This window comes from Tasmannia lanceolata, unplaced genomic scaffold (assembly GCF_043159265.1).
Source record: "Tasmannia lanceolata isolate RefF3 unplaced genomic scaffold, GAP_Taslan_0.1 ptg000035l, whole genome shotgun sequence".
NCBI lineage: Eukaryota > Viridiplantae > Streptophyta > Magnoliopsida > Canellales > Winteraceae > Tasmannia > Tasmannia lanceolata.
Window position 1 is genome coordinate 3,221,804 of NW_027518712.1, and position 12,586 is coordinate 3,234,389.

The window sequence follows — 12,586 nt, forward strand, 5'->3', positions numbered from 1 at the left end:
AGCCGGACTCCACTTCCAGCCGGACTCCGGACTCAACTTCTAGCCGGACTCCACTTCCAGCCGGACTCCGGACTCAACTTCCAGCCGGACTCCGGACTGGACCTCCGGACTCCACTTCCAGCCGGACTCCGGACTCCACTTCCAGCCGGACTCCGGACTCAACTTCCAGCCGGACTCCACTTCCAGCCGGACTCCGGACTCCACTTCCAGTCGGACTCCGGACTCCACTTCCAGCTGGACTCCGGACTGGACCTCCAGACTGAACCCTCCGATTCACTTCCACACAACACCTGTCCATCCAGATAAGCGATCAACCACACTTTCCCAAGTCACTCAATGACTTGGAAAACTGGGGGGCAACTGATGGGGTGTAAAAACTCCAGCCACTCACAGGCTGCCACCTGTCCCAGAGCAGGTGAACTCCAGCCACTCACAGGCTGCCACCTGTCCCAGAGCAGGTGAACTCCAGCCACTCACAGGCTGCCACCTGTCCCAGAGTAGGTAAACTCCAGCCACTCACAGCCTGCCACCTGTCCTGGAGTAGGTGAACTCCAGCCTCTTACAGGCCGCCATCTGTCCTGGACACCTGTCCAGGACACCTCACTAGGTTTTCCCTATAAAAGGGATTCAAAGCTCAAACCAATGGGTAATGCGAAAATCCCTTCTCTCCCTAAACTCTTAGACATCTCCCCTTCACTCCTGCTCATACTGACTTGAGTGTCGAAGGGCCTGTCCGGAGTAAAACCCGGTCTGGTCTTCTGACCTCGCTTGCCTTGTGCAGGACTCAGCCCTCATAGCAGGACTCTCCCTCGACCACCTCACTCCTCGTCCACTCCGGTCCTTCAGGACTCAGCTCCTCTAGCCATCCAGCTCAGCTCTTACATCACTGCTGTACCTGTTACCGATTTTAGGTCTAACAACATGAAACATAAATTTTCCTAATTTCCACAAAAAAAATCCATCTTTTTCATTTGTAAACATTTTAAAAAGAAAAAATATTGGAAAATTGTAGAAAATTCTTGCAATCCACAGACATGGTATTAGCAGGAAATACCCTAACTAATTTAAAAATATCTAGAAATTTGTATTAAAAATGACACGATTGTTTCACCTAGTGTTGAAGTATTGAACGAAGTTATAGAACAGATAGCATTTCAGTTTAGGATGTAAGCAGTGGGCCCCGAAAAGAAAAGAATATGCCAACAATTTAGGAGTATACATGCATCACAAATAATCAATACTTGCAATCGCTATTGTGACGTTTTACCTCACGATATCTTACTCATTTACTGTGTAAGTTTAGAATTGGAGATTCACCCCTTTAGAATATAGTCAAGGCTTGAATCCAAGTGATATTTTATAGCTTCTTTTTTTTTTATTGGTAAGCTGGGGTTAGGCAAGGACCCCGACCAGAGTATATTAAAAAAGAAAAGGCCCAGAGGGCTACAATCTAAGGTAGGGCATTCCCTCCCTATCACAGTTAAGAATATCCATGAAGGAACAAGGAGAGAGCATTGGGGGAATAGGGAAACCTTTACAGGGGCAGTTTCTTTTAGAGAGCAAATCGGCAGCTGCATTGCCTTCCCTCCAAATGTAGTAGATCTTCCAAGATTCAAAAAAAGCAAGGGACTTCTAGATGTCTTTGATGAGGTTGAGCTTGCGCCAAGGAGGAGGTGATCTTCCAGTTATCATGTCGAAAGCCAGATTTGAATCCGATTCAAACCATATTGATTTCAAGCCCATATTTCTGGCCAAGATGATGCCTTGCTAAACAACAAAGAGTTCAAGTTCGAAAATTTCTTCCCGCTCCACGTTTTTTGAGAACATAACAATGAGCATACCATTTTCATCCGGAATTAGACCTCAGATACCTCCACCCTCCGAGTCCAATGACGCATCTGTGTTGATTTTGAAGATGTCAGGATCCAGCTTATTCCAAGAGCACCATTTTAGTTCAGATTTGGTAGGACAGAGGACATATCCAAAATTCGATGCAATCAGGTTATCTCGAGGATTATCTACATCTTGGAGGGCCATGCCAATGTTTTTCCTACGAACAGTAGATAGGATGTCTAAGAGGATTGCTTTCTTATGGGGACACTTGTTTTCAAATATTCGCATATTTCTTTCCCTCGAAATTCTGTATATTGAAGCAGAGAAAGTGATTTGAGCTGTTTTTGTACCTTGACATCTTCCTTTGAACTTGTTCCGAAGCCAGATTTCTTCTTCCATTAGAGATTTTGCAGGATTTCGCCTATTGCCAAGGCGCCAAGGGATCGATTTCCAAATCCATTTAGTGAAGCTGCAATTGAAGTACAAATGGTTGGCAGCTTCAAATTCTTGCTTGCAGAGAATGCATTTACGATCATCCATCAGACCAAGGAAAGGGCGGTTGTCTCTTGTACTTAGACCATTTTTCATTGCTTTCCAAGCGGTGATGGCATGTCTGGGAATGTGACCTTTGAACCAGATGCTGGGGGCCCAGGCAATGATCTGATCTTTATCCCGAATGGAATTCCAGGCACTTTTTAAGGAAAAGCTTCCGTTGGTGTTTGGTTTCCAGATAGGATTGTTGACTCCGGATTCAGAGAAGATGGATTAATCGAGGATCTCTTTTTCCCTTGCAAGGGCAGCATAGGATATGATTGGATTCCATTCATTACGAAAATGCAGCTCGACCATGGATTTTGCTGATGCCACAGAGGGGTCAGTGGAGAGCTTTGAGAGGATTGAAGAGATTATACCTCGAGGGTGCCACGGCTGGTCCCAAAAATCAACTTGGAATTCATTTCCAAAAGAGTAACAAATATATGGTTTGGAAAGATCTCCAGATTTTAAAATACTCCTCAGACCCAGGATGGTTTGGATGGAATTTTCATGGTCCAAAAATTCTTATCCATGATGTGGTTTTGATGGAGCCATTGAGCCTGTTAAAGTATAAAAGATAAATAACGCCTTTCTCTAACAGCTTAAGCTCTTGGAGAAGTTGGTCAGTTAACATGGTATCAGAGCCAAAGGTCTCGAGTTCAAACCTCCCAAATAGCGAAAATCCACATGCAATGGTCGGCCCAAAGTGGGACCACATGTGCCACATGTTGCCAAGTGGACCACACGTGCGGGGGAGTGTTAAAGTATAAAAGATAAATAACGCCTTTCTCCAATAGCTTAAGCTCTTGGAGATGTTGGCAAGTTAACAGAGCCCATATATTCTTGTCACAGAGAAGGATCGACCAGAGCTGTTTTATTCTAACAGATTTATTGATGTCTCTAAGGTTTCTCACACTAGCCCCTCCTTCAGTTTTGGGTTTGCAGATGTCTTGCCAAGAAATGGAGTGGAATTTTTTCTGCCCTTCAGAGCTGCCCCAAACAAATGATCTCAGAATATTATCAAGGGTATCAAGCACCCCCTTTGGAATGTCAAATGATGCTGCTGCCCCAAACAAATGATCTCAGAATATTATCAAGGGTATCAAGCACCCCCTTTGGAATGTCAAATGATGCTGACAAGAAAATTCGGAAACTGTTGAGGACGGATTTAACCAATTCTATCCTTCCGGACTGACTTAGAGATTTACTGCTCCAACTAAGGATGCGCTTGCGAATTTTTAAGATGAGAGGAGCACAATCTGCAGCAGCAGAAAGTCTAGAAGCAAAAAGGGGGAGCCCAATGTTGGATTTTTATTAAAAAATCTAAGTTTCAAATATTCCATAATTGGGCTAAGGCTTTAAGGTGGCTTTTCATATTCCTTGGTACTCCAAAAGTCATGCACAAAAGGACAAAAGAGTGGGCCTTTCTTGGTGACTCTTTGTATTCCATTTATGGTGGCTCTCTGGTTTTCTCATTTTAGTTGAATGCCTTTAGTTCTCTCATTAAGTGTGATTCCATAAAAAATGAATAGACTCTTGGCTAGCTTCTAAGAAGAGAGAAAAGAGAGAAGAAAAGGTTCTACACCATTGTTGTGGTGTGTGAAAGGAAAGCCAACCAAGGGTGTGTCCCATATTTTGGTGTGAGATTAAGATCTTCACAAGAAGGCTCAAAGTGTTTTGTAGAGCCCGATTTGCTTAACTAGAGATACTCGAAGCTTTGCCTTCAAAGTGCTTGGTAGGTGCACACCAACACTTAGTTGATGTTCTTGGAGACGATTTGGTCGTCAGATCCTTGCACCGGAATAGGGTCGAATAACGTCTTAAGCGAAGCGTTCGAGGACGTACAGCAGCTCTACAGATATTGAGGATTCTCTATTCTCAGTTTGATATTTTCATCTTTCTCTAAGATCATACTATTGCAGTTTTCATTTTATAATTTCCCTATTTGCACCAACACCCAAGGTACCTAATCGGGAGAATATCCTCACTGACGTTAAGTATGTCAGTGATTTCTTGCTTTTCTCTGGGCTTTGTACCTCTAAAGAAAATCTCAGATCTCATATTTTTTGCTTCAAGACCAGTGATTTCTGTGAATTTTGTAAAGCAGGATGCAATCCCATTGGCATTCTGGTGATCATAATTTGTAAAGATCATCAGATCATCTGCAAATAAGAGGTGGGTTATGGAGACATGGCCTTTACAATATGGAGTTGAGAGGGCTCTGTTTTTGGAGGCGTTTTCCAAAATGATCAAGAGAATTTTCTTGGAAATGCAGAAAAGGAGAGGGGATAGAGGATCTCCCTGGCGAAGGCCATTTGACGAGGAGAAGTAGCCCTCGGGGGAACCATTGATGATAATTAAAACGGAAGGATTGAGGATGCATTTGGAAACCCAGACCAGCCAAGTGGAGTCAAAACCTTGCTTTGACATGAATTCTAGTAATGCTTTAATGTTTATATTGCCAAAGGCTTTGGCAAGGTCAATTTTTAGGCACATGGACTTAGAAGATGAGGGGAGGCTAAAGTTGTGAAGAAGATCATGGGTAAGGAGGATGTTATCGTGAATTTGCCTACCAGAGATGAATACGGATTGGGTGGGGCTAATGAGGTTTCCTATGACCATCTTCAAACGGTTAACAAGGATCTTGGTGTTGGTTTTGTATAGAAAATTGCACAGAAAAATTGGGCGGTAGTGGGCGGGTGTGGTGGCATCAGAGCCCGTTGGGATTAGGGTAATGAAGTTAGAGTTAATAGATTTGATAAGCTTACCTTTCTTGAAGAAGTTCTGGATGGCTGCAATGAAATCTCCACCAATAAGGTACCAAAATGCTTTGAAGAAGGAGGCATTAAAGCCATCAGGCCAGAGGCTTTATCTCCATTCGATCTCCAGACAGTGTTAGTGATTTCTTCACTTGTGATTGGTTTTGAGAGACTCGCTGCCTCCTCATAATTCAATTTTCTGATAGGATTCGGGCTTTTCGATGATTGAAGTTTGTCGTTGTTCAGGATCTTGTTGAAATGTTTGACAATGATATCTACAACTTCAAGAGGCTCTGAAGTTCGGGTTCCATCTTCCTCTGTCATTGTCATAATATGGTTGTTATTCTGCCTGATTTTTATGTGCGAATAGGAGAATTTCGAATTTGAGTCCCCCAGCTGAAGCCAATGGGATTGGAACTTTTGCCTGAGGAAGGATTCTTCCATGATGGAAGTTTTGATGATGTCTTGTCTTAGGTTAGATTCTTTAGACAAAAGGAGGGGATTAGAAGGGTCCTTTTCAATTTTCGCTTGAATGTCAAGCAGGTAATTTCGTATGATAGGGAGGTCGATATCTACTCTCCCGAAGACTTCTTTGTTCCATATTTTTATCTGCTTCTTGACTTCAATGAGCTTTTAAGAGTATCCGAACATGGGATTTCCTTTGATTTTGGTCACCTAAGCCTTTTCGACGATCAGGAATAAAGACATATCTTCGAGCCACATATCCATGAATTTGAAAGGTCTAGGACCAAGGCTAAGATGGTCTAGGATCATGATCTTTGACTAGAGTAAAACCCCCGACCACCACGCTCCCTATCAATCCTATGATCTAGATTGCACCTACTCAAGGTATGATCGTTGACATGTATGTAGCTCTATCAGGTATTCTAGAATGCACCATTTCAAAATCGATTTCATCCTATCATCATACTAAAAAATTCAAATCACTTACGAGGGATGTTCAAAATGCACCAAAAAGTCCCACTATGCACTCTAGAGCCCCACAAATCACTACTCCTATGGTTTCAAGTTTCGGTTTCAGAATGCGTTTCAGTCCTCACCGAAACCGAAATTTCGGCCGAAATTTTGGGAAAATATTAAATAATAAAGAAAATTGAGATTTTTGGGTGAAAATCCTTAAATTTCAAACAAAATTTCGGGAAAAACGAAAATTTCAACTAGGTATTCCAGATTTCGGTTTCGGTTGAGTGGGTTTCGGTCTCAACCGAAACCTGAAATTTCGGATTTTGGTCGAAATTTAAAACCATGACAACTCCTACTCCGCACGTGCAAAGTGTTGCACCACCCAATGACCCACTATGTGAAACTTACTTCTAATAAAGCAAGAGCAAGGAGTGAGAAAATCTTTATAAGCACCTCTCCTGCCAACACAACTTCCAATGTGTAGGTAAACTTTTAGTGTTGACAAATCTTTTTTTTTATTTTTAAAATATTATCTATTGGGGTAAAAATCTGACCACCAGTAGAAGCTCAACACGTGGCACCAAGAGGTTTGACAATTCCATATAGAGTTGGCAATTTCACCCGTAAAAATGAGCATCCACCCCGCCCCATCTCGCGCGGGGTAGGGATTCCCTGATTTGGGTGGGGCCAGGGATTTAAAAAATTACCCAGAGCAGGGACGTGGCAGGGATGGGGATGGGGATGGCTCTGGGCCCGCCCCGATTCAATACCTTCCATTATGCCATTATCAGTACATAATCTGCATTATAAAGAAATTATATTTTTAAAATTTCAAATCTGCTCTTTGGCCTTTGCCTTTTAGTGTGCGGGACGGGGTGGGGACGAGGCGGGGATGGGGATTAAATAATCCCAGCGGGGCGGGGGCTGGGATTGCCCGCCATCGTTAAAGCGGGGGCCGGGAATTTTCTTTGAGGCGGAGACGGGGACGGGGAATGCAATATCCAGCCCTGCCTCGCCCCGTTGCCAGCCCTAATTCGTAACGATCAAAATACAACTGAGGGCAAGAATGTCATTCCGCACCTCATTCAAGAGCCTGGATTTTATCGAATCTTCTTAAAATGGTAACCTTGCTGGCAGAAAGGATAAGCATGGAAACCGATTGGATAAGCATGGAAACCGACTAATTACGAAAGTCGGCCAATAGAAAATTACCAACCAAGGCGAGCTTCCTAAACTATCTTGGACTCTAGATCTATAAAAAGGGCTCAAACTCCAGGGTACACCATCAATCTCTCAGAACCCCCCAAGTTCTGCTTCTCTTACTTTTCTTGGATTCTACTGTTGAGTTGTGGTTTGACTTGAGTGTCGGAGGGTTCCCCGGAGTGTAAACTCCGGGTCTCCTTATAGTTCTTCTCTGTGCTTGCAAGTCGTCTACCAATCCGATGGTGAATATTTTCAAACATTCATATATCATTCTGATCTATTTCTAGAATTTGAACATAAATTTAATGTAATTGTAAGGTTAGATCGTTTTTTTTTTTTTCCGTTTTAGGGCATGTTTGCTACTAGGAATTTGTTTTTGATAGATCAGGCTTCTCCAAGTAGAGGTGAGGGTGGAAATCCCTAAAAACCAGGAAACAAAATCCAGGAAACTAGTGTTTCTGGTATGAGTTAGTGCTAAAAATCCGAAAAAGATCGGTCAGATTTTTAGTAGAGTATTTAGTTTCTGGATTTTTAGCTACTTCAATCACGGGAAACACCGGTTTATGGGATTTTGTTTCCTGATTTTTAGGGATTTCCACACTCATCTAAACTTGGAGAAGCCCCATTTATCATGAAAACTTATTCCTAGCAGCCAAACGTGTGAACTTTTTTTTTGTTATCACATATAATAGAGAGAAAGTGAAGGGCATGTTTTTCAATAATGTCACTAACCCTACTTTCTAAGTTGGAACCCCCTTTCAGGAAGCTAGGCCTCATTAGAGCGAGGGGCTTCTCCGCACGTTCGAACGCGGTCCTCACGCTATTGGCTTAAAAGCCGTTAACTTAACTAACCACGGTTAAAATCTTACTAGTTACCGACGTTCTTTTACAAGCAGCTTAGTGGAGATGAAAACCATCTCTTAAAGTTGGAACCCCCTTCCAGGAAGCTAGGCCTCATTAGAGCGAGGGGCTTCTCCGCACGCTCGAACACGGTCCTCACGCTATTGGCTTAAAAGCCGTTAACTTAACTAACCACGGTTAAAATCTTACTAGTTACCGAAGTTCTTTTACAAGCAGCTTAGTGGAGATGAAAACCATCTCTTAGCCCCTCTTTTTTCGTCTTTTTTATTCTCGCTCATCAGAAGCTTTTTTATCTCTCTGGTTCTGAAAAGAGCTTAGGGAGAAAAGCTTTAATGGAGGAAATCAAACCCTAGAAAAGGTCACTTATAAATCCTCTGTAGCTTTTACTCTTTTTTTTTTACCTTTCTTTTATCATTTGTCCTTTATGTCCTACAAGATCTCTGAAGCCTGTTATCTATTTCTCTGTCTCTCATCAATTCGAGTTTTATCTCTCTGTTTTATTATTTTTTGTTATTTTTATTGCTGTTGTTTCAGGGAGATAAAGTTTTGGAAATCTTAATTTAATTCTTCAGAGTTTCTTTTAAGAAATGTTTAATTCATTTTTTTTTCTTTTTTGATGCTTTTCTATGTCCTTTGCTTTTTTCCTCTGTTACTAGATTTCATTTTTTATCTTCTTTATCTTCTGCTTTTATCCTTTGCGGAGCTTAGACTCCATAGCTTTAGATTTTCTGTAGCGATTTTAGTTTTCTGGCGATCTTTTCTTCGGATCTAATTTTAAAGATTTTGTTTGTCGGAATTTGTAGTCTCTCGTTGTTTTTAGAACCTTTAAGTTTTGCTTTTCTGTTTTAGTTGCGCCTCAATATACTCTTATACTTTCTTTATTAGCTGCTTTCTTGTGATGTTTCATGTTTCAATTCATTTCCAATTATTCCGATCTGAACCTTGCAGGATATCAGTCGGTATGCATCGGATTTTTGCTCTCTAGATGTTTCTACGTTTTTGACTCATCTTTGTTTTATTTTTTAAAAATTCTCTCATTTTGTTCTGAGGTTTCATAAAACGCTTATTTTCCGGGGATTTTGGCTGGATCGGTCCTTAAACTCTCTGTCTTTTGCAGTTTTCTGGTGTGATCCGGGTAGAATTAGAATTTACCTGAAGGAAGCTCTTCAATCTCTCTATTTGCGTGTTCTTCTAATGCCTTTTGAGCTTCTTTTATGTATCCAGGTGCTCTTGAATAGATACATGTGTTACGAAAATGTTCGCATTTAATATATATTTATAATTTTGAATCGTTTCCTTTTCTCCAATATATTTTGTTATTAATTTCTAGGGTGTCAATTTTACATATTGGCTCTTCTTTCTATTTTTGGAAGATGCTATCTTCTGTCATAATTTCTGGATGTGATATGAATTTCTTTTCTTTTTTATTATTATTATTATTTTTGAATAGTGATGATATGAATTTATTCTTTGTTGGATACATGCTTACATGTTGAAATGGTATTAACTTTTTTTTTTTTTCAATTTTTATTACATGTAAGGATTTTGAATCTCTCCATTATACCCATGAGACTTTTTTTCCACCATTTTTTTTTTTTTTTTCGTTTTGTTTTTCTTTTTTGGAGTTTTGGCTCACCATATTTTTATAACATTTGCCTAGATCCAGCAAATGCTATTTGCCATGAATTTCTTCGCTGGAAGTTGGTTTTAATTGTTCAAATGACACAAACGATACATAAATGGAAAATATCTCCTTTTGTTAATTGAATAGATAGATTTTATTTGTGACGATTTCATCTCTGTTTGCAGGAGGTAGTGAAAATTGAACTGGAGACATCTCCGATCGAAAGAGCAGAAAGTGACAACGTTGGTATGATGATGGGGATGTATGAAGATATGGTGAATTTTGATTTTCTATCTCTTCCTCCTGGAGAATGTGAGCAGTTGCCAGAAAACGAAGTTGAAATCTCGCAAGACGATGGCGAAAGTAGTGAGGAAGAGATAGAAGTCGAAGAATTGGAGAGGAGAATGTGGAAAGATCGATTGCTGCTAAAGCGCCTTAAGGACCAGACCAAAGGTAAAGAGGCCATTGTTGATGCTGCGAAGCAGAGGCAATCTCAAGAACAGGCGCGTCGAAAGAAAATGTCACGGGCGCAGGACGGAATACTGAAATACATGTTGAAAATGATGGAGGTGTGCAAGGCTCAAGGGTTTGTGTACGGAATTATCCCTGAGAAGGGCAAGCCAGTGGGTGGGGCATCGGACAATCTACGAGCTTGGTGGAAGGAAAAGGTGAAGTTCGATCGAAATGGACCAGCTGCGATAACAAAGTACCAGGCAGATAATGCCATACCCGGCATGACTGGTGACAGCAACTCATTGGCTGCTTCTCCTCACACACTACAAGAGCTTCAGGACACAACATTGGGTTCCCTTCTATCAGCTCTGATGCAGCATTGTGACCCGCCTCAGAGGAGGTTTCCATTGGAGAAGGGGGTTCCTCCTCCATGGTGGCCAACAGGCAATGAGGAGTGGTGGCCTGAATTTGGTCTGCCAAAAGATCAAGGGCCTCCCCCCTACAAGAAGCCTCATGATCTGAAGAAGGCATGGAAGGTGAGTGTTTTAATGGCGGTGATCAAGCATATGTCACCTGACATTGCAAAGATCCGTAAGCTGGTGATGCAGTCGAAATGCTTGCAAGATAAGATGACAGCCAAGGAAAGCGCAACTTGGTTGGCCGTCATAAATCAAGAGGAGTCACTGTGTCGAAAGCTCAACCCAAATGCTTGCCCTCCTCAGACCTCCGTTGTGAGAAGTGGGTCTTACTCTTTCGGTAGTGGCAATGAATATGATGTTGAAGATGACACAACTGTTGATATTCATGGCGGGGTGATGAATTTGGGAATTGGGATGGCAAAAGAGAAGCATTTTGTTCCACCTAACACTAATATCAAGGCTGAATGTGTTGAAACAGATTTCATCCGGAAGAGGAAGCCATTGATCGAGCCAGAGATGATGGTTGATCAGAGGGTCTATACCTGTGAGTATGTTCAATGCCCTTACAATGATTACCGGCTCGGATTTCTCGATATGATTTCGAGGAACAATCATCAATCTAGGTGCCCCTATGGACCCAATTACTCTCAAGGTATCGGAATTCCAACCTTCATTACCCACCAGGACAACCAGCCAACTTTCACTATGCCTTTTGGCCAGACCAAACCACAAGCGAATCCTCCACTGCCCATGAATCAACCTTCTATAAATATATCTGGCTTGGGAATTCCAGCAGACGCGCAGAAACCCATTAGTGATCTCTTGTCGGTCTATGACAATACTCTTCAGCAGGGCAAGGGCTCGACACTTATAAATATCGTGGATGATCCTACCCCTATGCAGCCAAGAATTCAAATTGATGAACACATTTTCAGCCAAGGGCCCCTGATGGGTGGTATTATCTTTGAAGAAGGTAACAACTCCATGAACAATAATAATATTCTTCTGAGAGATGAAATCTTTGATCACTCTAAGATGTTTGATCAAACGTTCGTCAACAATAATCCCAATGACATCAACAGCGACTTTGGGTCTCCTTTTAACATGTCAATGGTAGACTTCACTGACTTACAGAAAGGGCCAGATTTGCAGCCCAAGCAGGAGGCTTCCTTCTGGTATTTCTGACAAAGTTCGAGGAGATGATCATTGGCGACACTTTATTATTCAGTTGAGATGGTGGTCATCTCTCAGTGTTAGTGTTGTGAAAGAGCTGCATCTTATCTCCAGTTGGTGTACATTGTTACATGGTTCTTTACATCAATCATACTGCCATCATGTGAACTCCTGCCTGTTATCAGTTACATTGGATCTCCGAGATAAACTTTATTCGAAAACTTCCTTCTGAATATCATCTGACTAGGGGAATCAAAGATAGTTCCAGTCTTAGTTTTAGGTTTAATAGGCGTTTGCATTCATTGCAGGTGCTGGATCTGATTGAGAAATTGGGAGGATTTGAGTTATTCCTGCTTTGAAATGCTTATAAAAATGTGTTCGAAACTTTGTATTGCTTCTAGTTGAATATATAGTTGTTTTATGTCGCTTCTAGTTGAATGTATAGTTGTTTTGTGTCTAATGGGTTCTTTCCTTTTATACTTCAAATATTAGTTCTTTGATGCTCGAGGGTGAGAGATGCATTTGATCTCCCTGACTACTTTTTCTGTAAGACAGGTTGTTTTCTATTTGAATTTGATGCTGTTTCTGTTGCTTTGTTCATTGATTTAATTAACTTCAGTCACTTTGTATATGGACCTTCATCTTCCAAAAAATATGCAATTTCAAGAGAAGAAAGTAGTCTGACCATACTTGAAAGAGGGGATCTGAAGTATCTATAGCTCTCTTTTAGCTGATGGGGTTGATTTTGAAAGACCAGACGCCAGATTTGTTTTTGAAAGGCACATATATTTATTGATCCCATG

General features: G+C 41.3%; 2 protein-coding genes across 2 annotated transcripts; one reads left to right on the plus strand and one right to left on the minus strand.

The window, feature by feature from the left end:
* Nucleotides 1-1,863: 1,863 nt before the first annotated feature.
* LOC143859643 (uncharacterized) lies at nucleotides 1,864-2,421 on the minus strand. The gene has a single exon (XM_077370296.1). It carries the CDS (start codon nucleotides 2,419-2,421, stop codon nucleotides 1,864-1,866), a length of 558 nt encoding a protein of 185 aa, XP_077226411.1.
* A 5,894-nt stretch (nucleotides 2,422-8,315) lies between these two features.
* On the plus strand, nucleotides 8,316-12,381 carry LOC143859622 (protein ETHYLENE-INSENSITIVE 3-like 1a). Its single transcript, XM_077370279.1, has 2 exons — nucleotides 8,316-8,472; nucleotides 9,924-12,381. Exon 2 carries the CDS (start codon nucleotides 9,987-9,989, stop codon nucleotides 11,793-11,795), a length of 1,809 nt encoding a protein of 602 aa, XP_077226394.1. The 5' UTR covers nucleotides 8,316-8,472; nucleotides 9,924-9,986; the 3' UTR covers nucleotides 11,796-12,381.
* Nucleotides 12,382-12,586: the final 205 nt, after the last annotated feature.